Raw genomic sequence first — 23506 nt, 5'->3', positions numbered from 1 at the left:
TTTAAACCCAACTCAACTAAATAATAACCCATAAGATCCCCTTATTCCCCCAAACTTCAAACCTACGTATTGAGGGAATGAGGGGATCTTATGGGTTATTATTTAGATGCGTCGAAAGTTCAAATGCTAGGGAATGATTTTGGGGGATAATTTTCATCGAAAATATGATATTTAAAAACTTATGAAAATTATTTTTAACATAAAATAAGTTCGGATATTTTTAGCCCTCTTCCAAGATATTTTTGACCCTTTTCCCTAATTAAAATAAGCTACGGAGCTTAATGACAAATTCAAAATCTATAAACTTGGTAGTAATATTCTTGACTTCTTCTAAGTAAAAAATAAAGTCATACATTTTGCCATTTCGTTTGCTGACATTCGTTAACTTCACTTTGTGTCTATATATAGTACTCTCCGCTCTTCGACTTTTATCACGTTTTTTCTCATTTTCAAAATCTCTCTCTCTCTCTCTCTCTTCAATGGAGAAAATGGATACTATCAATTTATTCAAAACAGAGGAACTAGAAAAAGAAGCTATTATTATTATTTCCAACGATAACGAAAAAGGAAATAGTATTGAAAATGGAAAATCCAATTCCATTGATACTAAAAATATTTTGAATTCCGTTATTCACGGCGAAGAAGAAGGAATTGAAGATATAAATTCAGCTGATTCTAACGGCGAAATTATTGATTCATCAGTTAAACAAAACGGCAACGTATTAGATGTAATCAAGCCAAATAATTTGCTACCGCAACCGGAAGTACCTGCCGGAGGTATTGTATTTTTCCTTTTTTAGTTACTGTTTAGTAAATGATTCTATTTTTACGTATAATTTATGAACCTTTTAAACCGCGATTTATATACAATTTTGAGTAAATTGAAAATTTTATGAAAAACTTTAGATCACGGTAGACTAAGAGCCTGTTTGGATTATGGCTTATAAGTTATAAGCTTTAGTACTAACATATAATTTCTAGCTATTTTGGCAAAAAAATAGCATCTTAAAACACTTTTTATTTTTAATCTTATTTAAACAAAAAACACATGAAATAAGTCAATCCAAACAGGCTCTAAAAATATTTTGAATTTCATTATTCTGGCTTATTTTTATTATTTTGGAAAAACAAGGCTTAAAAACACTTTTTTATCTTATTCAAACGCTAATTTTAAAAGCTGTTTTTAGCTTAAAAACACATAAAGTAAGCCAATCAAATCAGGCTCTAAAAATATTTTGAATTCCGTTATTCACGCAGAGGACAACGGCGTAGAAGGAGCAGAAGATATAAATTCAGCTGATTCTAACGGCAAAATCATTGATTCATCAGTTAACAAAAACGGCAACGTATTAGGTGTATATCAAGCCATATACCTGAAATATAACACATATTCATCTGTTTGTTCGGTTTTTAAGAAATCTAATGTTAATTTTCTTTATCCTTTTTAGGTGTAATTAAGCCGCATAACTTGTTACCTCAACCGGAGCCACCTGCCGGATTAGCAGTTATCGTTTCTCCAGGTGATTTGAGCAGGTCTCAATCCATGCCGGAGAGTTTTGAAATGCCGGCGATCGGAAAATTCTTTCGTGAGAAGAGTAACAGCTTATCGTCGGCTATAACAAAGCGGTTATCGTCGATGAGAGATCAGTTCGACGATGAGAAAGTAAGTGTTATTGCTGGACTGGCGAAGATTTTACTGCAGGCGTTAGCCTGAATATGTATTTATTTTATTTGTTAATTATAATTGAGGTGCGGATATCTCGCTCTCTTTATCGTCGATGAGAGATCAATTTGGCGATGAGAAAGTAAGTATTACTGTTGGACTGGTGAAGATTTTACCGCAGGCGTTAGCCTAAATATGCATTTATTTTATTTTTTAATTGTAATTGAGGCGCGGATATTTATTTCTCTTTATCGTCGATGAGAGATCAGACGATGAGAAAGTGAGTATTTCTGCTGTATTGGTGAAGATTATGCCGCAATGGGTTTTGAATTTTGAATCTTGCCTCAGTCTGAAAATATTTATTGATTTTATTTTTCAATTACAATTGAGGCGCGAATATCTCACTCTGTTTTTTGTCGATGGGGGTTCAGTTTTACGATGACAAAGTGAATATTATTGCTGGACCGGTAAAGATTAACTTAAATCTCTTTAGAGAGGGGAGATAATATTTATTTATTTATTTGTATGTAGGAGTACTTTATTTTTTAACGGTAAGATGATGTACTTTTTTCAGCAACAGAAAGTGATGATGAAAGGGGAATCGAAGGAAGTGACGGAGTTTAATCTCTCAGGACTAAAAGTGATCGTGAACTTAAAAAGTCCGGGGGAAAATAAAGGGAATAAGAAGTTGTTGGGAAGAGTGAGTTTCTTCTCGAGATCCAATTGCAGGTAGGTGTGTTCATGAGTGTTGGTTTTTAGTTAAATCTAAAATCATATTAATTTATTCGGTATTTTAATTACTCTTTCTGTTTTAATTTAGGTGATATTTTTCATTTTTTGAGATTTAAACTATTTTTCGTTTTTTGAGATTTAAACTATTTAAAATCGTAATATTTTACCCCCAAACGCCGACGCTTCACTCGTATGGGAGAGCGACATACACTCTCCTCACACACATTTTTATTTTTATTTTTTAATATTCGATCAATTTTTAAGAATAAAAAATAAAAAATTGATTTTTCTTTTACAAAATTTATTTTTAAAAACCCGTTTTTAAAAATAAAAAAAAAAGTGAATTTTTTTTAAAAACAAAAAAAAAAAAACTGAAAACGAGAATTTAAAAAATATTTTTCTTTAAAAAAATTTTTAAAACCCGTTTATGGTTAAAAAACTTTTAAAAATTTATGTAGTTATTCAAAAATATATAAAAGCTTGATTATTTTTTTAAAAATGTAAAATATTAATTAAGTTATTCCCTTTTATTTTTCAAAAAAAAAATAAAAAAGTGTTTTTCTTGTCAAAATTTGAAAAAAAAACTGATTTTTTAAAATTTAATTATTTTTTTAAAATGTGAAAAACTATATTTATATTCATATTTTAAGAAAATACAAATTTTTAAGAAAAAATTAAGTTTTTCAGTTTTATGTTTCTCACTCTCTCAAAGATAAACACACTTGAAATTTAGGGGGAAAATATTACGGTTTTAAATAGTTTAGGGGGTGATAGGACCAAACGTTAGGTAAGGTGTGTGTTACCAAACCGGACCAAATGTATATAAGAAAAATTAAAATTTATGGTACTTTTTATGTAGTTATTCAAATATATAAATTTTAATATTAAAATATTAATTAAGTTAATCCAATTTAGCTTCAAAATTTAGTCAAATTGACAAAAGCGAAAAGTATCACATAAATTGAGACGAATGAAGTACTAAAACCAAACCGGACCAAATGTAAACATATCTCTTTGGTTATTGTCAGTTTGGTTCGATTTTCAATTTTTGAGAAACTTAATGATATTCTCTTTTTTTTTTTCTTTCTATTATTAGGAAAGACTTTCCTCATTTTTCAATTTATAATCCGTTATTACCTTTTTACTGTAGAAACTGTAATATTTTTGAATTATGGAGCTATAATTATTCAGTTTGATTTGCTTTTTTCTTATATTTATTTTTAATAAACCAAATATCATCGATTTTTCAAATTTAAATCAAACCAAATCCAAACAACTATCGACTTATTTAATCAGTTTTTAATCATTTTTGCAGGGATTGCACCGCTGTGAGATCGTTTCTACGAAAGGAAAACCTCAACTACGTTGAAATTAACATCGATGTATATCCTGAAAGAGAAAAGGAATTAATTGAAAGGACCGGAAGTGCAAATGTGCCACAAATATTTCTAAACGAGAAGTTATTAGGCGGATTAGTAGCCTTGAACTCACTACGTAATAGCGATATGTTGGAGAAGAAATTAGCGGAAATGTTGTCTGGAAAATGCCCGGAAGATGCACCGGCGCCACCGGTTTACGGTTTCGATGATGATTATGAGGAGAGGAGTGATGTGATGGTGGATATTGTGAGAGTATTGAGGCAAAGGTTACCAATACAAGATAGAATTATGAGGATGAAGATAGTGAAAAATTGCTTTTCTGGTGGTGAGCTTGTGGAGGTTTTGATTCATCACTTGGATTGTGGTAGAAAAAAGGTATGTTCCTTTGACATTATTACTTATTAAATTAGATTATATTAATTTAATGTTTGGATAATTGTTGAATATTTCAAAAATCAACAACACGAACAACATACGCAATGTATTTCCTCCTACAAATGAGGTTTCGGGAGGGTAGTGTGTATGCAGGCGTTACTTCTATTTTGGGAGGTAGAGAGATTGTTTTTGATAAACAATATTTCGAAAATCAAATTTAAACATTTGAAAACTCTATTCAAAATTATGTGTATTTATTGTAATGCCTTTTAAATATTTGAAGTTATTAATTATTATGATGTATAGTACTTTTGACGTAGTTTTCAAATATATAAATTTTATTTAAAAAACTTAAAGCTTCTATTCTATGTCCAAATTCACGGTAAAATAATAGAAGTTTGAATTTCGAAATTGCAACTGTGCCACATAAATTGGAGAGAAGGAGTACTAAATTAGACTATATTAATTTACTATTTAATTAATTTTTGAAACTAAATATTAGATATATGCAATAACAACAACAACAAAAATCAAATTTAGACATTTGAAAATTCTATCCAAAATTATGAGTACATATATTTTAATTCTACTAGTTTCTTGCATTTTAAATTTTCGAAAGGTCTTCCTCTCTATTCAAGTAGTGATTTATACGATCATAGAGTTGACGTTTCAGATTCTATATATGTTTTTAGGATTTTGGGAACATATTCTGTGCAGGTACTAATGTACATTTCCACCTTATTACTAGTATATTTTAATAGAATTGTTCACTTATCCCAAACAGAATAAGATAGTACGTGCCTACGTGGTACAAGGGTCAACTCTGCTAATTTCTATGTAAATTGAATATTAATTTCTTTTGTTTTGCAAATAAAATTTAAACGGTTGGTAAAACGTACACACAAAGCAAAAATTTTATAATCAGAAATAATAAATTATTTAGAAAAATTATAGGCAAAGAATAATAGTTTGAACTAAATCTAACAATGTTTGACAGCGGATACAGTAAAGTGTCGGTAAACTCGAGGCAGATGAATAATACTAAATAAATTGAGGTCTAAATTGTAATTTCATTGTGAACACTTTTAAATTATTATTTAAAATTACTATTTTCTTCTTAGATAAATTGTATACTCCATCAATTTATAATATAATAACTATGCTTTTTAATTATTTTGAGTATAGGTGTTTGAAATCTTTTCCGTGCAGTTTGTAATTTGTAGTTACTTTTAATGAAATAAATCCATGTTCGACTTAAGACTTAATAGTAATGCAATAGTTGTATGTTAAATCACAATTTATAATATAATAACTATGCTTTTTAATTATTTTGAGTATAGGTGTTTGAAATCTTTTCCGTGCAGTTTGTAATTTGTAGTTACTTTTAATGAAATAAATCCATGTTCGACTTAAGACTTAATAGTAATGTAATATTTGTATGTTAAATCAAGTTTTTGGTTTCTCACCCGATGTTCGTACTTGTTATGGACCCAACTAGTTCTAATTTAGATAGTCCCACTTTGACGTTAAAATGCTTCCTACAAAAAACGGCTTCATTATCCAGGCTCTAACCTGAAATTTCTTCATCAATGATGACTCACCATCTACCATACCATAATCTTTAAGTTTTTGGTTTCTCACTCGATGTCAGAGGCATATGTAGCATTGTATGTAGGAGTTCAATTTCTAACTTTAGACACGAAACATAAATTTATGTGTAAAAACCTACTAAAATTGTAATAAATAATATATATGAACCCCTAACTTTAAAAGTATAAATGGTTCAATGCTAAAAATTTTAAGTTTTAACCCATAGAGTTCAAATTCTGGATCCGTCTCTGCTCGATGTTCCGTACCTGTTATGGGCCCAACTAGTTTTGATTTAGATAGTCCCATTTTGATGTTAAAATGCTTCCTACAAAAAACGGCTTCATTATCCAGGCTCTAACCTGAAATTTCTTCATCAATGACGACTCACCATCTACCATACCATAATCTTTGTGTTTATTTTAAATCAAGTCATATTATGTTCTATTTCTTTCGATCCATTTTACTTGTGGCCCTTACAATATAGGTCGTGGGGAGTAGTAATCAGTTGTACTAGTGAGGTTTAAAGTAGCCTCTGTCACAGTCAAATGAATAAGTTGGGCGCAGTTTCTGCCGGAACACACGTCTGCCTTGGGCTCACTTAGAACTCGAAAAAGGCCTGTTATCCCATGGTCCGTCAATCTCGTGCTGATGTAATGAGTATATATCCACACGCTTTTGAAATTAGTGCAATCAATTGACTAGGAAATTATTCCATTTAATTAGCATGTTTGGTCCCTTATTTAATGATAAATTCTGATTTTGATTCTTGTGATGTTTTGTTTAAGCAAATTTAACCTTCAACAACAACAACATAGTAATTAATCAAAAGGTGGGGTCGAGGGTAGAGGGTAGAATAGAAGAAATTTTCTCAATCTTCTGAAGATAGGGAGATTGTTACCGATAGATCCTCCTCGGCTCAAGAAGCATATTTAACCTTCAATTAATTGAACTAAATATTTTTGATCTTTTTGCTAGTGAATTTTACAAATTTATCAGAATTAATTGTCCACCATTTAGCTACTCATATGATATGTTAAGCTTGTATTGTTACTCCATATTTGAGGATAAAATAGTTGTAAAAATAACATATTTCTTACCTATAGGGACCAAAGATATAATAATTAATTGAGGGCAATATACTTAGTAAATATCACAATGACAAAAATAGAAATTTGTCAATAACTGAGGGACTAAAAGTGTTATTATTCTTTTAATTGTTGAAGTCATTATGTTTGTGGGGTTAATTTGACAAATTATTTGAAAATTGGATACTTTAAGCTTTGGCCTTGCCTCCTCATAATCCTAGATGCGTGAATTGGACTTTTCCACTCACGTGCTGAAATTTATTTACTGTTCCATTTCTCCAGAAAAATTTAAATATCCCCTACTCATGAAGTTATACTTTTGAAATTATTTTTAATTTTTAATTACTCCTTCCGATCATTTTTACTTGTTCACTATATTAAAAATGAATGTTTACTTTTATTTATCTAATTTGAAAAGTCAATTGATAATTTATCATTTCATATTATTTTTAACCCTTATCATTAATTATTAGATTGAAAACTTCAAGAAATTGTTAATGGCTACATAACTTTTCAAGTATTTGTGATTGATTTAAATTATTTATATGATTTTTAATAATTAGGGGTAATATAATAAAATTATTTTATTTATTACTCTTTAAGACATGTGCCAAGTCAATAATGGATAATTAAAATGAGCGGAAGGGGTTAATATAATATTGCTATTATGTTCTTTTATTTTCAATTTAGTCACTGGGGTCCGAGGACATGACGTTTTTCCTCCTTTCCTTTTCTTTCCTCTTTTCCCATGAAAAAGTGACCAACTTTTACTTACCAAAAAAGAAAATAGTGACAAACTTTCCCTTAATGAATTTTCTTCCTTTGTTTCCAAACACAGGACGAGTTTCCATAAACAAAAGAGTTTGAAGTTTTTGAAAACAAGTGTTAGGTTCAAACACTTTAGTTCTTAACAGCTAAAATGAATGGACATTTTTCCAGCAACCAATGAGTGTGGCCTAACGGCTAATAATGAAGATGGAATAATTAATACAAAACTGGAGTTCAAATTCTAATAGCTGCAAAAAATTGCTAGTTTGTTCTTCCCATTTTTTAAGTGAGTTAGCATGTACGTTCTTTTTGACACTCGAGAGTGTGGCCTAAAGGTTAATGAAGATAGAATGAATTATAGATGACTAGAGTTCAAATCCTAATAGTGGTAAAAATGATTTTTAGGATACCTCTTCCCATTTGACTAAGCGAGGAGGTAGCTCAATGATTTAGGTGAGCTGTCGAGGTGCGCACAAGTTGTCCAGATACTATCGTTATTGGAAAAGAATGAACCGGACATTTTCCTTATGGCCTTTCTTTGTAGTCACTTGTTTTCTGCTTTAAGTACAATCATTCCTCCATGTCTTCAGTAGAGTAACTTCCTGGTAGCTCGATAGTTCAGTTGAGGTGCACGCAAGTTGGTCCGTACACTATCATTATTAAAAATGAATGGAATTTTTCTCATGACATTTTTTGTACTCATTTTCCGCTTCAAGTTCAATTGTCCCTCCATGATGTCCAGTAGAGTAACTTTCTGGTGGATAAATTGTATTGGTTTGGATTTCCTACTGTTAGGGGAACTGATTTTGGAGTTTTAGCATTTGTGTAGCATGGCCTTGAATCCACTCTACACCAGTTACTCATTACCGGTAATTTGTTTAATAAAGAAAAGAAAAGGGTAGCACAATCTTTTGGTATTTCAATTTTTTTTTACAAAACATAATACTCATAGTTAATTCAGGTTCATTCATAGCATAGTGCTTGAATAAGTATAGCAATGTGTAGACTAGGACGCATAATGCAAAATGAATTCTATAAGATAATAATGTTAGAGATGAGAAGTGCGCATGCAACACTAATAGTATTTCGCGATGACTTCATCAATTAGCAGATAGCCATTGATTTTTAAGAATCATTAACATATTTATCCATGACACTGCAAGACTTATATTTTGAAGTAATAACTATTTGATATCTAACACAGGCTGTGGCAATCGGGAAGAACCTGGCGAGAAGGCATTTTATTCACCACGTCTTCGGGTAAGAACTTGAAAAGGATTTTAGGATTGCTGTCCATCACTGTAGATTTGATTCTATTGACAACATTTCTTTACATTACTGTTTATCTGCAGAGAAAACGAATTTGAAGATGGAAAACACTTCTATAGATTCCTTGAACATGAGCCTTTCATTCCCAAATGCTATAATTTTCGAGGGTCCACAAATGACAATGAACCCAAGGATGCTGCTGTGTTAGGCCAAAGGCTTGGCAAACTAATGTCTGCCTTACTTGAGTCTTACGCCTCTGATGATCGGTATCATCTTGATTATTTAGGCATCAGCAACAGTGAAGAATTTCGGAGGTACCTACTTTTGATCTTTTTTTTTTTGTCAGAAACTGTTAAGTGACTTGTACTAATTTACTTGAGGCTGTGGGTTCAGTGACAATCTCCATCTTAGATTTCCTTGATAAAAATTTCTGTAGTGACTTCAACTGCAGCTCAGTTTGCTATGTTGGTTTTACTCTTTAAAGTCAGCAAACATGTAACAGGTGATGCATTTTCGTTTGCTAATCTTTCCTTTTCTTTCTCCATAATCACAGAAAAAACTTTCAGCTAGGTTGCCAACTATTGCTTTTATCCTTCAAATAATCCTTTTGACAAAGGGACTTTTGATCTTTCTATTGAACTTTTCCAATGCCTGTTTTCTTCAAGTCCTTTGCTTTACTTCTCTATATGGTAATAGTTATACGGTTCCTAGAGAATGATTTTCAGAAGCTATTCAGAGGAAGTGGTTTCTGTTATGAGTAAATGCTACTTCGACCAACAGCTGAATTCTTAGTAACATCATTGAGTATAGGAAATTAAATGTATCTTTAGAAATACATTTCGATGGCCTAAATTTTCGACGTGAGCAACATTCCTTTGATGTTCATTTTCGTATGATTGAAGCTTAAAAAACAGTCTTCTTTATTTCCTACTCAAGATTATAGATCTTTAGCATTCCAGAATGAATTTCTTAAGTTCTGTGCCAAGCACAGTATAATGAGGATACATATTCTCAGACGAATCAATAATTATAAAGTATATAACACTGTAGGATCTAAAGCTCTTCTACGGATTAGTCTAATATGTTTAGCTTCAAAAAATTCGCAGAAGAAGTTTGGGTAGTAAAGAAGCATGACCAGAATGCTTTCTGGTCACTTCAGTTACTGAAGGATATGGGGCTTTTGTGACTGAATAACATTTGGAAGTGTGGAGATCACTCTAAGCCTTCTCATATGTGGAGAGTGATTTGCTTTAGTTGATAGAGGTCTAGAAAGACTTATTGATGAAGAACAAAACACTATCTATGATGAACAGAACACTATTATACTATAGGATAATGTGTCTAGAATAACAGCTTACAGACAACTCCACTTGATCTTTCTTTTCAGTTAGTGGCCATATTTATAACTAGTAATGTGTCTAGATTGGTGTGAGCTTTTAAACTTTTCTATCTATCCAGATTTTGTAGAATATAAGAGAAAGGGCTGATCTGAGTAGCCATATTTCAAGTTTCTACTTTAGTGTATCGTGAAACAAGTTTACTTCAATGCTCCATATGAAGATCTCTATACAAAATAGAATCGCGGAACTTCTTGCATACTTGGCTTGAGAAAGAGCAAGCAAAGACCTTACAGTTTCTGTCTTCAGCCAGGCCCTTATTGGGAATATTTTAGTACTGAGTATAGTGTAAATGACATTAGCTGCAGCATCTAACTGAAGAGATCCGAGTACAGCATCAATAAAATTCAAGCTAAGAGGCTGCAACGGATGCAAAGGATCATACCATAAAGAGGTGGAAGAACAATTTCTAATTGCACCCTTTCAACCAGAGATATACCTAGGTGCCTTGGCTTCAAACATTTCCTCCCACACCATGAGCAATGAGATGGAATCTCTATCTCCCAAGTATCTTTTCTCCTGGTAGTATAGTGTGGATTCATTCCATCCACAGTATGTGTATCTTGATACCATTGGCTGAAAGACGTCTCAAATTGGATTGCAGCATACCATATCTCGAAATTCTGAAGCCCAAGCCTTTCATCAGCTAATAGCTTCCCATTAAACTTTAAAACCATTGTGCTTCGTCTCTAGTTCACTAAATCATTTAGGTTTCTCTAAACCTGGTGCACCACCTCCTTTAAAAGGATTGAAAAGCTTGCCATAGGAATTTGTACAAAAAGCATTTAATAAGTATTCCCATGTCCCTGGCTGTTGATTGCACCTGCCAGCACAGATTAGCTGCTTAGTTTTCCAGCTTGCTTCTACTATAAAAACATCCTGCCAAAGGACCAGTCAGCCTAATGGAGAACTAGGCAGTCACTATAGATGCTTAATCTACTTAACAAATAAAGACGAAATCTCAAAGCAGCTTATGGTCCTATGCAGCAAATGGGAACTTTGTACTTAAGTATATAAGATAGTTTAAGTATATAAGATAGTTCCTTAACGAATCTTGTCTCAGAAGAATGTTACCAGCAAGACCACATTGTTATCATTGAGTTTGTACGTTCGATATAACCTTATTAATCAGGTTTGCATAATGCTGAAAATCAACTCTTAATTCATTCATAATTAACTTCCTATGCGTAATAGTTAGCAGAATACCTTTTGAGAAAGCCCTTGACAGCCAGAAAGCTAGTCCATCTCTATGTATCCGGCCTGAAAGAAAAGCTAATCCATCTCAAAAGCTAATCCATCTCTTTTCTTTAGTAGGGTTCACTGTCCGTTTCTTATTATTAAACACAAAACCAAGACCTTTATATAACATAGTGGGTTTGTATGGAACCTAATCTTTCTGTTATCTTATAAGTGCAGATATACAAATTTGGTTCAGGATCTGCACAGGGTGAACCTCCAAACGCTTTCAGCAGAGGAGAAGCTAGCCTTCTTTCTGAATTTGCATAATGCTATGGCCATTCATGCCGTGATCAGAGTTGGTCATCCTGGGGGCATGATTGATAGGAGAGCGTTTTTCTCTGAGTTCCAGTACATAGTAGGTGGTTATTCCTATTCCCTATCAGGGCTAAAAGATGGCATACTTAGAAGCAACCGAAGAGCTCCTTTTTCGCTGATGAGACCATTCCCTAGTGGAGACAGGCGTCTGGAGGTAAATAACCTTCCCTGTTTCTTACATTTTGCTATAACAACAACTGTTGCAACTGGTTAATCAAATTCTTTTTACATTAGACATGTACGCTATTCCAGTCACTCGAGGTTTTGATGGACACCATGAATTCAATTTGACATTTTGCTCAACACTTCTCTTTATTCATTTTTTCCCTTTTACTTTGCTGAGAAAAAGAGCAGTTTCTATTAGACAACAATGTTTTTAATACTTAAAATTAGCAGCTCAAGTTACAGCATGATGTCAGTTTAAGTTGGCATTTGGATAATATTTGAGTTATAATGGAAAAAACGAGTAGTTGACGTTGAAGTTGAAAAAAAGACTGTCAGAGTTTGTATGTATGGACATGAACTTCACTCGGACAAAAACAGTATGTGGAAATTGAAGATTTGTGAGTGAAAACCGTCAAACCAATAAATATATCATCTGACATGGAGTATTAAGCCAGTATTGCAATATCTCGCTTGAAACCCAAATACTGAAGTTTAGGAACTTCATAGTGTTTTAACTCTCCCTCGGACCCCACAGGAAAATCTTAAATGTCTAATAAACCAGAATCCTTGATAAAATCAACAATATCTTCCTAATTTTTTATTAACATACTCTTCCCATGTGCAGATGACTTATCTGAAAGTTAATCCGTTAATCCATTTTGGACTGTGCAATGCAACAAGATCAAGTCCAGCAGTAAGATTCTTCACACCTCAAAGCGTCGAGTCTGAACTAAGATATGCTGCAAGAGAGTATTTCCAGAGGGATGACGCAATGCAAGTGGATTTGGCCAAGAGAACTGTCTACCTTAATCGAATGATTAAGTGGTAAAGTTTTGATAATTTTCTTTTCATCCCTGAGATTTAAGGAAAAATACGTGCCTTTTTAACTACCCACAGTTGCGGCGGGGTGGTAAATACTCCTTCGTCATTAACCAAAAGTCTCGGCTCGAGCCTTGGGAATGGAGTCACCTTTGGTAGGAAGCGGTTTACTCCCAAAGTGGGACTTTCCGGGCAAATTCGGATTAGTCGAGTCCCAAAGTAGATACTGAAACCGGATGAAAAGCCCAAAAAATTGCATGACCTTTTAAAATTTGGTATTTTGACCCCATATGTTAGTCTTGCATCTAATGACCTTGTAAATTTGATTTTATGCTTAAAAATCTTATGTGTCCTACATATTCCTTTTGCAGGTACAATACTGATTTTGGACACGAAAAGGAAATACTAAAGTGGATTACCGGTTACTTGGATGCAACTAAAGCAGGTCTTTTGACACATCTTATGGGTGATGGTGGTCCTGTTAATGTTGTTTATTCAAGTTTTGATTGGTCTCTAAATGCTTGACCAAACTTTTTGCAATTGCTATATGGAACTCTAGGGGTAGCACTTCAGTTTCTTTCTTCTTATAACCACCCCCCCACCCCAAATCCCCAACCCCAACCCCCTCTTTTAATCTCTCAATATCTCATAAAAATAGGGCATTTTTGATTGTGCACATAGTCGAACATTTGTGTATAGCAAGAGCTTGTTAATGGATTGCGGTTTGGATAAATAACTTTGGTGATATCAAGCAAATAACTTCGGTGATATCAAGCTTTCTGTATAAACAAATCCTTCTGTATCGTCACGTATAAGCCATGAAACATGTGGTCCTTCGAGTGTTGAAAACCGTTATCTTTCCAAAATATGTAAACTAGTAGCAATTGATCATCAACGTATTTATATTATTGTATGGCTGAATAAAGACCGGTCTCTTCTATAACAATGGAAAGATTTCAAGATTCCTTGACACCATAGTCATTCATTATCCAATAACTTAAAAATGCCCTCCTTCCCAATAAGTAGAATAACAACAAAGCAGTCCTCTCAATACTGAAAGCGCATTCGCTTTAGCAATGTTATCTCTCTATGCACCTCGTTTGCTATACTAAATGAAACCACACAGAATAATTTAGTGACTTAACAAGCCAATGAAACGCTCCATGTACAAATTCTAAAGAGTCCATACCAAACAACACAGCGTTGACACCAGTAGGATGTCTATCAATTTTTCTCCAGGAACCACTTTTCAGCGCTAGAATTTCACTGCATCCCTTATGACCAATCTTAAGGATTTTATAGTCATCAATAGTTGAGTCATATCCCAATCCCCAAGTAGCAAGTCCGTCCTTTGGCAATTTTGGAACAGGAAGTACTATTGATTCTCTTGTAGAGGGGTTCCGTAGCAAAATTATGTGGCGTTTATCAGGATACTTATGAACCCCGAGAAGAGCCAAACCATCGTAACAACGATAGAGTGTTTGTTCCCATGCTTTATAGTTCGAAGAACAATCAAGTTTTTGTACATCCTGAACCCATTGAGCTGACGACAAAGAAAAACAATAAAAAGAAGACACACTAGTATCCTTATAAATGTGAAATTCGTTAACAAGGAATTTTTGGGAATTTGGGTTATTCTTTGCATGAGCGAGATGTTTCTTCTTAAAGTAAGGTTCGCAGATTAACGTCTTCCAAAATTTTGAAACACACTTGAATCAAAGAAGAGACTGCACTGGTAACGTGCTGAGGATCTCCACAATTATTTCCTCTTGGAAGTGAATTTGAGGTACTAATTTCTTCTTCTTCGTCGAGAAGTTTTACTATGTGCCTCACACAACTGATATTAGTTGTGAGAGGCTCCTTTATGTGAGACAAAAAATGGACCCACATCTTACACTGATGGGTCCACAAATTTTAGGTTCATTTTTTTTGTCTCACGAGATGAAACCTCACACAACTAATGTCAGTTATGTGAGGCACATATTAAATTTTTTCCTCTTCGGCAACTCTGTATTGCTTTGATTGAAAAGATTTGCCTTTTGTGTCATCTTTAGAGATTTCTCTTCTCTTTTGCTTTGATTTGGATATTAGCGTTTCTCTTCGGGTTTTGAAGGAGTTAACAAGGAATAAGTTATTTGGGGTTTAGTTAAGGTATGTGTATGCTGGCTCGAACATATGGTTATTAAAAAAATAAGTTAAAAAATAGGATTTCTACACTGGATGTAAGTTTTCTGTCGTCTTCCAATTGCTATTTATTTCTGTCGTCTTCCAATTGCTATTTATTCAAACATTATGAAAAAATTCCATTAACAAAGGATGAAAAATAATTGGAATTAGTTCAATGTTAAATAGTGTAACTGCAAATCTCGAGCCTAATCCAAATGCTTTGAGGCAAAGGAAAAGAACTTGTTCTCCTAACTAGTGAGTAACTTACAACTTGTTTACCTATTGTATTGCATGGTATTATTATTTTACATATAAATATATTTTGATTTTTATTGTATCGTATTGTCAATTAGTTAATAATGAAAAGTGTCGTTTTATGTAAAGATCGGGTTGTTACCTTATGTTTTTTGTCCTTATTTATTAGTACGATTTAATAATCTTATTTTATCCTTTGTCTTACTTATTGTATAATACTTCTTCTGTTTCAATTTATGTGAACATATTATTATTTGGGGAGTCTACGAGATAGTTCTTTGATCACGTTTTCCTTACATTTTTTTTTAGTTATTTGAATATAAATTATCATGACTTATAGTACTTTTTATATAGTTTTTAATTATATAAATGTTATTTTTACAAACTTGAAAAATCTATGTCAAAATTTACGGCAAATTTATAAAATTTGACCCTCGTACTCCAAAAAGATTCACATAAATTGAAACGGAGGAAGTAACGTTTACATGTACCGTACTTTGTCTTTGTCATATTATGCAGTTATAAGTTTATTTCTCAAACTATTGATATGTAGTTATGAGACGATAGAAAACGATACAATCTATGCAAATATTAAACACGTGACCTTCAGGTGGTTAAAGTAGTGTGTATTAGATACACTTTGAGAAAGATTTGGTATTCTCGCCTGTAAAGTAGGAATGTTAAAAAAGGAATTTCGTTACAATTTTGAGGCCTGAAATATGTATTAAGCCCTTCTTTTTAACGGTATTTCAATCAAACTGTAAAAAAGGGTATTAATATCTTTTAGAATGAAATGAACTAAAATTACTAATTATGGTGACATCTATGGATTCGGATTTCAACTCATAATTTCCTTAAAATTTCAATTATGCGAAATCTATAATCTTTTACGCTTTACATAATTAATTACGCGATAAAAAGTCAACATAATTTTCGTTTATATGTAAATCAATTTATATTGTTCTGACTTTAAACAAATTAAATTCTCAATCCTAAGAATAGAATTTTAAGACTTTTTCTTGAGTTAAATAAAAATGTCACAAGTTTCTTCCCAAATTCATTTAAAAAGGAAGCCAATTCTTTGCTCTATGGAATCATGTTTCATGTGACACTAAAGATGAACATTCGATTTGGGAGGTAATTAGAATATGTAACTTAAACAGTTGATTTATGGAAAATAAAAAATGCAGTCTAACTTAAAAAAAAAAAAAAAAAAAAACTGCAGTCAAATTCAATTCGAGATGGAGAATAAACTGTAAAATCTCTTATTCGGTAAAAGACGAGTAAATATAATGATCCAAAAACCCTAAATGCGGTTCTGGTCTATACCACTAATGTTGACTAAGAATTCTTGCATTTATTATGGTAATAAAAACTTACCTAAGCTTATACCGAACTAATAAATAAATTATATGTGGTTCTAGGGATGGAGCTAGGGGCGCAAGTATATTCATCCGAATCTTCTTTGACGGAAAATTTAACTGTATATACAAGATCAAAATTACTGCGTATATATAGTAGATGTCAAATTCCCACCTTAGCTTTTTATGAATACTTCGTTATATTTCGAATCCGCTTGATAAAAACTTTTGGCTACATCACTGTACGGTTGCATGTGAACTTCTATCTCTAAACTATGATTAATTAATATATATTTTTACCTCATTAGATTATTTAACTATGATGATAACGTAATATAATTTAGTGTAAATAATGGGTTCGCATAAATATTTATCATTTATTTGTACTGAGTAGTACAAAGGATCCTGTTATATTTTCTTGTTCTTATCTTGTCTTTCCAATTGCCCGGTTGAAATTTCTACTTCAGCCATGGTTACGGCTTCACATTATCCCTTTGAAAAAGTACAAGAAGATTTTTAGTTATCAAAAATTACACTGTATGTTAATTGGGGTAACAATGCTATTAAAATTGACCTCTTTTTTTTTTTTTTTTAATTTTTATAAAAAATGACCCAAACTTTTTTCTCTCTCACTCTTTCCCTGCCTTCTTATATGTTTGTATATGTTGGGCTATTTTTTGTAATGTAAGTTTTGGACTGTTTTTTTGCAATTTAAGTGACCAACTTGTATATTTCTAAAATTGTCTTTATTTATTTATTTGGGGAGAGTCTATGGTTTGTTATTAATTAGGTTCAATCCAACATTTTCCTTGGTCTAGGAAAAAAACTTATTTAAAGGCAAGTTGCTGGAAGAATATTAATTTTCTAAATAATTAGTTAAAGGGTTTTTGTTGAAGTCTTTGTTTGATGAAAAACTATTATATTTTAAATGTTAGATTTTGAAAGCTTTGTTTGATAAAAAATATTTTATATTTTCAAGTGTATCTTTTTATTTAACTCGTCCATTACCTATAGCTGTCACTTGTAAAACTAGGTTCAACTAATGAGCAACATATTTCAACTAAGTTCACCTAAAAAATCCTTTTTTAAAACCAAAACTTTAAGTCCTATTCTACCAATATATTGTAATAAACATTGAGAATTTCAATAGAAATACATGGTACAAATCAAACATTTTAAAACTTATAAAAGCCGGAAAGATCTACTTAATTTAGTACAATACTATTTTTTTTTTTATATCAGAGTTGTTGATTTGTTCAACCACTAGTTTGAACCGTTGGTCGAACAATGGAAAATTATTAGACTTTTGACTAAATTGTAGGACCCAACCAACATGTTTTTCTTCCTTCTTCTCATTATTCTGTTTCCCATTAGAAATTTCTGACTTTAATGGGAAATAATAATAATATAGCTCCTTAGTTTATACCTATTTGGTCACTTGACCCCCAAAAAAGAGGGGATAAAAGACAATATGTCTTTCAAATGGAATTTTTCTCTTCAAGAGGCATTCACATGAGCTGACCAATAGGAGAAATATGAAGCCAAGAAAGAAAAAGAAAAAAAGCTAGCCCCTTCCCTCATTTCATATTAATCGTAATTAACTAGTTTTATGATTGATGTGAACTTACTATATCTCTTTTTTCTTTATTTCACTTGAAAGTGATAATGTGAGCAAGCTCACACACGGGAACCTCATATTAATACGATAAAAAGTTGCGTAAAAGGTCAGAATTACTTTTAAACGATATGAAATGACACGACTTTGCCCTCCGTTAAATGCTGGGAGCAAAATCATCCTCGTTACTAAATTAGCCTGAATACGCCCTTATTCACTAAAGGGGCATTACTAACGAAGCATTTTGTCAAATGATTTAGCCAAACACAAACTGTTACTCTTTCAAAACTTTTTTTATATGAAACACTTTTTAAAATATGTTGATTTTGACGGCTTGGCCAAATAGGCTCTTGGGCATATTCGAGCCAATTTGGTAAGGGACGGGGGACACATTTGACCCCAACTTTTAACGGAAGGCAAAGTCATGTCATTTTGTATAGTTTGGGGACAACTTTGACCCTTTAACCTATAGAATTGGTGTAGCAATCAAGATCCTACAACTACATTACCTACACGAGGATAAAACCAAGGATACCTGTATGTTAGATGCTATTTAATCTTTGGTTATGCTGAAAGAAACCACCATAGAATTGAAAAATCAGTAGAGGCAATAATCTGATGTTGTCCATCAATTATTAAAGTAAGATAAGTCGCATCCAAAATTCACAATGTTATTTGTACATGTTTAAGAAGCTACAAATAGGGAAAGATACAAATATTTACACCAGAATACATCCGCTGAAATACAAGTTATCGACACCTTGAAAATGAGTTACAAGGTACATATCGTCGAGCAGTACAAGAAATTCCCTCTAAAACACATGAACGTCAGGTGGCGTGTTTATGTTATCGAGCCAAGAAACTAACTGCTGCGAAGAAGGCCTTATTTTCGGATATTCATGCAAGCAGAGGAGAGCGACTTCAAGAACCAATAACATTTCTTCTGCGTGCTGCTTGTCATATATCAAAGGATCAAAAACTTCAGTTTCCCTCTTTTGTTTCTTCATTTGGATCACCCAAGAGATTAAATCTCGGCTTGCTCTAGGCTTGCATGGGTCCATCGGTCTTTTGCACGTAAGGAGCTCCAAAAGAACGACACCAAAACTATAAACGTCCCCTTTATAGGTAGCTACGGCAGCTTGACCGTATTCAGGAGGTATATAACCTAATGTTCCAACAACATCAGTAGTCACATGAGTGTCATAAGGCAGAATAAGCCTTGCTAGACCGAAATCAGCCAAGTGAGCTTCGAAATTTTCATCAAGAAGTATGTTACTCGACTTTATATCTCGGTGCAGAATATGAGGTTCACATGCTTGGTGCAAGTAGGCGAGTCCTCGTGCTGCCCCTTGAGCAATATGAAGCCTTAAATCCCAGTCCAATAAAGCAGGCCCGTCGACTTTCTCGTGCAGCCAATAATCCAAGCTTCCATTCTCCATGTAGGAATAAATTAGAAGCCGGTCGGTTCTGTACTTGCAATATCCTTGAAGATGAACAAGATTCGGATGCTGAGCTCTTGAAAGCGATTCAACTTCAGCTTGGAATTCTCTTTCCATTTGCCCATAGTCACCTGTAGAGTTGACAAAGTTAGCTTGTGAAAACATGAAATGACCCGCCCATTTATTAGCTAAGCCCATTTTAGCCCAACTCATTTTAGCCATCTAAAGATTGGGATGACATGTAACCCAATTTGACCCATAGAAACCTTGTCAAAATATCTTTAAAAACATTTTTTTTAATTAATATATTATGTACAGCCATAATAAAAAATAAAATAGTTCTATTAGGTATTTAAAAAAATTAAAAGAAAAAAAAAGAAACTAAAACTTAGTAAGAATTGGACAGGTTATGACATACTCATTTATTAACTCAACCCATTTTCACCCGCCCAAATCCAGCCCAAGCTCACCTGAAAGCCGCTTGATGGCAACTTTCCTACCATCACGAAGGATGGCCTTGTAGACCAAACCGAATCCTCCGCAGCCAACAATATTTGATTGATCGAAATTGTTAGTACACTTCAAAAGGTCATCAAGACACATCTCCTTATAGTTGTTCTCCTTGTTGTTATGGAAAAATATCACCAGACTTGAGCCTAAGTCTTCCATTTCCTTATTAGCACCATCCATCTCCTTTTCTTGATCAACTACTTTTCGACTACTCGCCCGTACAACAATCAAGTACATAAGAGCAAGAAGAAAAACTGTCCCAAGACCAATGCCAATACCCATACCAATGACAGTTCCTTTTCGCCGCCTCTTTCCTTTGGCAACCGAATGACGAGGAATATGGCTAGCATTTTGGCACGGAGTAAGATGTTCACCGCAGAGTCCCAGGTTGCCCTCGAAGCTTGAAGCTGAAAATGTCGGGAACTGGCCTCCAGTAGGAACTTCCCCCAAGAGCTTATTATAAGCGACACTGAACTTCGACAAAAAGCTACATTGGACTAAAGAGGACGGTATTTTGCCAATCAGATCGTTATGTGATAGATCCAAAATCTCTATGCTCACCATACCGGACAGGGTACTCGGTATTGTCCCGGATAAGTTGTTGCTTTTCAGATCCAAAACGTGTAACGTTTTTAGGTTTCCAAATTCGGGCAAAATTCCTCCAGTGAGAAAGTTGTTACCTAGTTCCAGTGTTGGAGGGAAGCTAAAAATCTGATTATACTGCAATCCTCTTACGCTTACGTTCCTTTTCAAGAAAAAGGGAAAATCCGGAGATGGCTCGTCCATTGAGATAGGGCCGGAAATCATACTCTTCAATCCAGTAATTTCTTTCGGAATCTCCCCCGTAAACGAATTATTGGACAAATCCATATAGAACAAATACTTGAAATCTCCAATCCAAGGTGGAAGTTTTCCTGTCAAACGGTTCCACGACAAGTCCAAAAGTTGTAATTTCGAGCTATTTCTCAACCATTCGGGAACCAATCCAGTGAGCCTGCAATTTGGAATAATGAGAGCTTTCAGCTCGGGGAACTGCAGGCTCGGATCCGTAGGCAAAACTTCATCCCGAAAATTCATAGTAAGGACCAAAGTAGTCAGGTTCTTGCAATGCTGTAAAATTCTTAGAGCAGAATCAATGTTATGCATACTATTGTTCGATACTGAAAGGGAAGACAGGCTATGGAAATCCTTGAAAGTTTCCGGGATTTGTCCAGTGAAATTGTTTCTAGCAAGATTGACATTTTGCAACTTTGGACAGTTAGGAAGATTAGAAGGAACCGAGCCACGGAACTTGTTTGTTGCAAGATCAAGAGAAATAAGACTAATCATAGCTGAACAATTAAGATCAATGGTACCCTCTAAAGTATTATTTCTCAAACTAAGAGAACTAATACTCCCCGAATTCGCTAATGAAGTTGGTATTTTACCACTTAACCTATTTGAATGAGCTGACAAATAAGTTAAATTCCTTAACTTGTCAAACTCATCTGGAATTTCCCCTGAAAAACCATTTGAACAAATATCCAAATGAACCAAGTGAGAAAGGTTACCAATCTTGCTGCTAACATTCCCCGAGAATCGATTTTCTTGTAGTGACAAAAAAGCCAATCTTGGTAGTTTAAAAAGTTCATCAGGTAAACTACCAGAAAGATGATTTGAGCCAAGGCAAAGATGTTCCAATGAACCACAATTTCCAATTTTTGATGGTACACTACCATTAAAATAATTGACCCCTATTTTAATAACAGAAACTCTAGTTGAATTTTCACAAATATCCACAGGAACTGGTCCTTCAAAGGAATTATCAGATATATTAAAAACTTGAAGTGAAGGCAAGTTTATACTATCAATGAACAAGCCAGAAAAATCATTATTGCTCAAGTCTAATACTTCTAATTTAGGCAAATGGAATAGTTTAAAAGGGACAGGACCTTTAAGGAAATTGTGAGACAAATTCAGTGTCCTAAGTTGGTCTAAATTGCCTAAAGATTCAGAAAGTTTACCATTTAGCTTTTTTTTCCCAAGTTCCAATTTCACCACCCTTCGAGAATTGGCTACAGTATTGCAAGTGACACCAATCCAATTACAACAATTTGTTGAATTCTTGATATCCCAAAAATCAAGAACTGTTTCCAAACTTTTAACAAAATCCTCTAAAGCTTTGAAATCTTTTGGATTACATGTAAAGTTTTGGGGATTTTGGGATTGAGCTTGCAAGCAAAACCCCAAAAACAAAAAGATCAAACCAAGTTTCAACATACTTATCTTCTTAAAACTAAAAATAGAAAGAACTGTTTACACAATTTTTGCATCAAGATTGTATCTTTCTCTCAAAATCAAGCTTCAAGATCAAAGAAAAATACTATAGAAGTACTATAAAATACAATTTTTGCATCAAGATTGTATCTTTTTACACAATTTTTTTTTTTTACCTCAAAAAAAAAATACTATAAAAGTACTAATGGACAAGAAAGAAGAAAAGGGTACTTCACAAAACTGATGAATGGAAGGAAAAAAGGAATAAAAATCAAACCTTTGAGCTAGAAGGAAGAGAAAAAATGGAATCTTGAAATAGAGGAAATGATAAATAGGTAGAGAAATAAAAAAGGTATGTCTTGTTTTGTTTTTTTATGCTTTATTTGAGTTCAAACTTCAAACTCAACTATCTATTTACTGGTCCAAATATGGCTGCTGTTCTTGCTAAAATCCCAGTTGAAAGAGAGAGAGAGATAGAGAGAGAGAAGCTGTTGAAAGCTCTAAAATTTGGTATGCAATTAATTTTTAGCACAGGAGTATATATATTAGTAATAGTATGTCATACTCACGTGTCCAATTTATGTGAAACAGTTAAAATTTTACGAGTCGAACAAGAAAATCTTTCATCATTGTTTATTCATATGCCTTTTAAGTATTTTAAATTATTAATTATAGTAACTTATAATACTTTTTATGTAATTTTTAAATTATATTTTAAAAAACTTAAAGATTGTATGTTTAAATTTACAGTCAAATTAAAGAAGTTTGATTCTCAAAATCCGAACTGTATCACATAATTGGGACAACGGGAGTACTAGCATACTAGTATGTATTATAGAAAGCAAAACAAATGCAAATGTGAAAACCTTAAAAATAAAATAAAGCAGTATTCCCTCCGTCCCAATTTGTACGAGAATTGACTTATTTAAGGAGTCAAACAGCTCTTTTTTTGACAATAATTTTAAATATAAATTCTTTGAGTATTTACAATAAAATTTACATATTTGAAAATTTCATAAAAAGTATTATAAATTTGTATAATTAATAATCCATAATATATGAAAAAGATTGAAAAAAATCATAGTAAAAAAAAAAAAAGGTTATTTGA

The 23506-nt window shown here is 33.0% G+C and overlaps 2 protein-coding genes across 4 annotated transcripts; one reads left to right on the top strand and one right to left on the bottom strand.

Moving 5' to 3' along the window:
* The first annotated feature begins 434 nt into the window (after positions 1–434).
* LOC132032914 (uncharacterized) lies at positions 435–13430 on the top strand. 3 transcript variants are annotated; one of them, XM_059422708.1, is made up of 10 exons: positions 435–777; positions 1258–1341; positions 1449–1663; positions 2238–2392; positions 3711–4149; positions 8797–8852; positions 8945–9175; positions 11675–11966; positions 12603–12802; positions 13168–13430. In XM_059422708.1, exons 1-10 carry the CDS (start codon positions 480–482, stop codon positions 13319–13321), a joined length of 2124 nt encoding a protein of 707 aa, XP_059278691.1. In that variant the 5' UTR covers positions 435–479; the 3' UTR covers positions 13322–13430. The 3 variants fall into 3 exon arrangements, with proteins under 3 accessions (XP_059278691.1, XP_059278690.1, XP_059278692.1); XM_059422707.1 differs by having other exon boundaries at positions 436–777; positions 1258–1353; XM_059422709.1 differs by lacking the exon at positions 1258–1341 and having other exon boundaries at positions 436–777.
* Positions 13431–18797: 5367 nt separating this feature from the next.
* Positions 18798–22899, bottom strand: LOC132032913 (phytosulfokine receptor 1). Its single transcript, XM_059422706.1, has 2 exons — positions 20103–22899; positions 18798–19763 (listed from the first exon to the last, which is right to left on the bottom strand). Exons 1-2 carry the CDS (start codon positions 22399–22401, stop codon positions 19006–19008), a joined length of 3057 nt encoding a protein of 1018 aa, XP_059278689.1. The 5' UTR covers positions 22402–22899; the 3' UTR covers positions 18798–19005.
* Positions 22900–23506: the final 607 nt, after the last annotated feature.

Source organism: Lycium ferocissimum, chromosome 10 (assembly GCF_029784015.1).
Source record: "Lycium ferocissimum isolate CSIRO_LF1 chromosome 10, AGI_CSIRO_Lferr_CH_V1, whole genome shotgun sequence".
Taxonomy (NCBI): domain Eukaryota; kingdom Viridiplantae; phylum Streptophyta; class Magnoliopsida; order Solanales; family Solanaceae; genus Lycium; species Lycium ferocissimum.
The sequence above is the reverse complement of the archived record's forward strand: the minus strand, read 5'-3'. Positions and strand labels throughout refer to the sequence as shown.

Coding starts and splice junctions, on each gene's coding strand:
- LOC132032914 (XM_059422707.1), top strand. CDS start 480: ATGGAGAAAATGGATACTATCAATTTATTCAAAACAGAGGAACTAGAA. Junction 1,664..2,237: donor ATCAGTTCGACGATGAGAAA/GTAAGTGTTATT, acceptor TACTTTTTTCAG/CAACAGAAAGTGATGATGAA. Junction 8,853..8,944: donor TTTATTCACCACGTCTTCGG/GTAAGAACTTGA, acceptor GTTTATCTGCAG/AGAAAACGAATTTGAAGATG.
- LOC132032913 (XM_059422706.1), bottom strand. CDS start 22,401: ATGTTGAAACTTGGTTTGATCTTTTTGTTTTTGGGGTTTTGCTTGCAA. Junction 19,764..20,102: donor TGCCATCAAGCGGCTTTCAG/GTGAGCTTGGGC, acceptor TCAACTCTACAG/GTGACTATGGGCAAATGGAA.